General features: G+C 50.8%; 1 protein-coding gene across 2 annotated transcripts in view; it reads left to right on the top strand.

Annotated features, from left to right (window-relative positions):
• Positions 1-135: 135 nt before the first annotated feature.
• The window catches only part of tbk1 (TANK-binding kinase 1), a gene marked incomplete at its 5' end in the record, with an annotated part of 5,346 nt that continues 4,052 nt past the window's right edge, over positions 136-1,429 (top strand). For both annotated transcript variants that reach the window (XM_035679736.1, XM_035679726.1), the window contains 4 exon segments: positions 136-296; positions 367-477; positions 563-742; positions 1,179-1,375. In XM_035679736.1, coding sequence (XP_035535629.1) covers positions 136-296; positions 367-477; positions 563-742; positions 1,179-1,375 — 649 coding nt within the window.

Genomic DNA, 1,429 nt, shown 5'->3' with positions numbered 1-1,429 from the left:
TTATCACGGTTAAGGTAATGTTATCATGGTAAAGGTAATGTTATCACCAGGTTGATGTAAACACGCACTCACTATCACAACCTGAACACGTCTTTAACTTCCTGTTGAACTCTTCTTCGTGTGTTTCCTGTGCAGCACCCCGACATGTACGAGCGAGCCGTGCTGAGGAAAGACCACCAGAAGAAATACGGCGCCACGGTGGACCTGTGGAGCATCGGGGTCACGTTTTACCACGCCGCCACCGGCAGCCTCCCGTTCAGGCCGTTCGAGGGGCCGCGCAGGAACAAAGAAGTCATGTAAGAGCGAGAAGCTGAAACAGGAGAATGAAACTGCAGTGAAACAGTGAACTGACTGTTTGTTCCTCAGGTATAAAATCATCACAGAGAAACCCTCCGGGACGATCTCCGGCCACCAGAAGTGTGAGAACGGGAAGATCGAGTGGAGTACGGAGATGCCGGTGTCCTGCAGTCTGTCCAAGTAAGACAGCAGTGATTTCTTTACAAGAAACGACGTCGTCGTCCAAGCAGCCACTCAACAGGCTAACAACTCTACCGTGTTTCAGGGGTCTTCAGAGCCTCCTGACTCCGGTCCTCGCCAACATCCTGGAGGCCGACCAGGAGAAGTGTTGGGGCTTCGACCAGTTCTTCGCCGAGACCAACGACATCCTGCACCGAACGGTCGTCTACGTGTTCAGTCTGCAGCAGGCGACGCTGCACCACGTCTACATCCACGAATACAACACGTGAGACAGAAATCATCTTTTCTTCCCTCTGGATCACAACTCGTCTGGTTCGACTTCTATCCAACTAATAATGATTATTGGTTATTGTTTTCATTTCAATACCCGAAAATCTCTGATAATAACGTGATTATTGGTAAAAACCTGCAACTGCAGGTCATTCACATCTCCCACTGCCTTTATTCTGAAAATGGTAAGACTTTATTCTGATTATTTGGACTTAATAGATGCATAAAGCAGTGGAGTCACTAATGGGACAAGAGAACCTGAAATATCCGCCTATCGTTACCTTTATTGTTGTTGGGAGGCTGTACACGGGCCGGAGACGTCCCAGCATGCACTGGGTCAAAGGCAGTCTTGGTCTGAGTCAGACCTGAACCTGGGTTGGACGAGTTGTCGACTGTGTATCTGAAAGCTGCTCTCCTTCCTGTGTCCACAGGGCGGCGCTGTTCCAGGAGCTGCTGTCCCGCAGGACCAGCATCCCGCAGCACAACCAGGAGCTGCTGTACGAGGGCCGCCACCTGGTCCTCGACCCCAACCGCCAGGCCAAGACCTTCCCCAAAACCTCCAGAGACAATCCCATCATGCTCGTCAGCCGCGAGTCCGTCGCCACTGTCGGACTCATCTTTGAAGACCGTACGTGATTTTCTCCTGTTCTGCTTACAGCTTCACATTTACACATTATTTTAC

The sequence above is a fragment of the Morone saxatilis genome, unplaced genomic scaffold, assembly GCF_004916995.1.
Source record: "Morone saxatilis isolate NCDOM2014 unplaced genomic scaffold, NCSU_SB_2.0 Contig10, whole genome shotgun sequence".
NCBI classification, from domain to species: Eukaryota; Metazoa; Chordata; class Actinopteri; family Moronidae; genus Morone; species Morone saxatilis.
The sequence above is the reverse complement of the archived record's forward strand: the minus strand, read 5'-3'. Positions and strand labels throughout refer to the sequence as shown.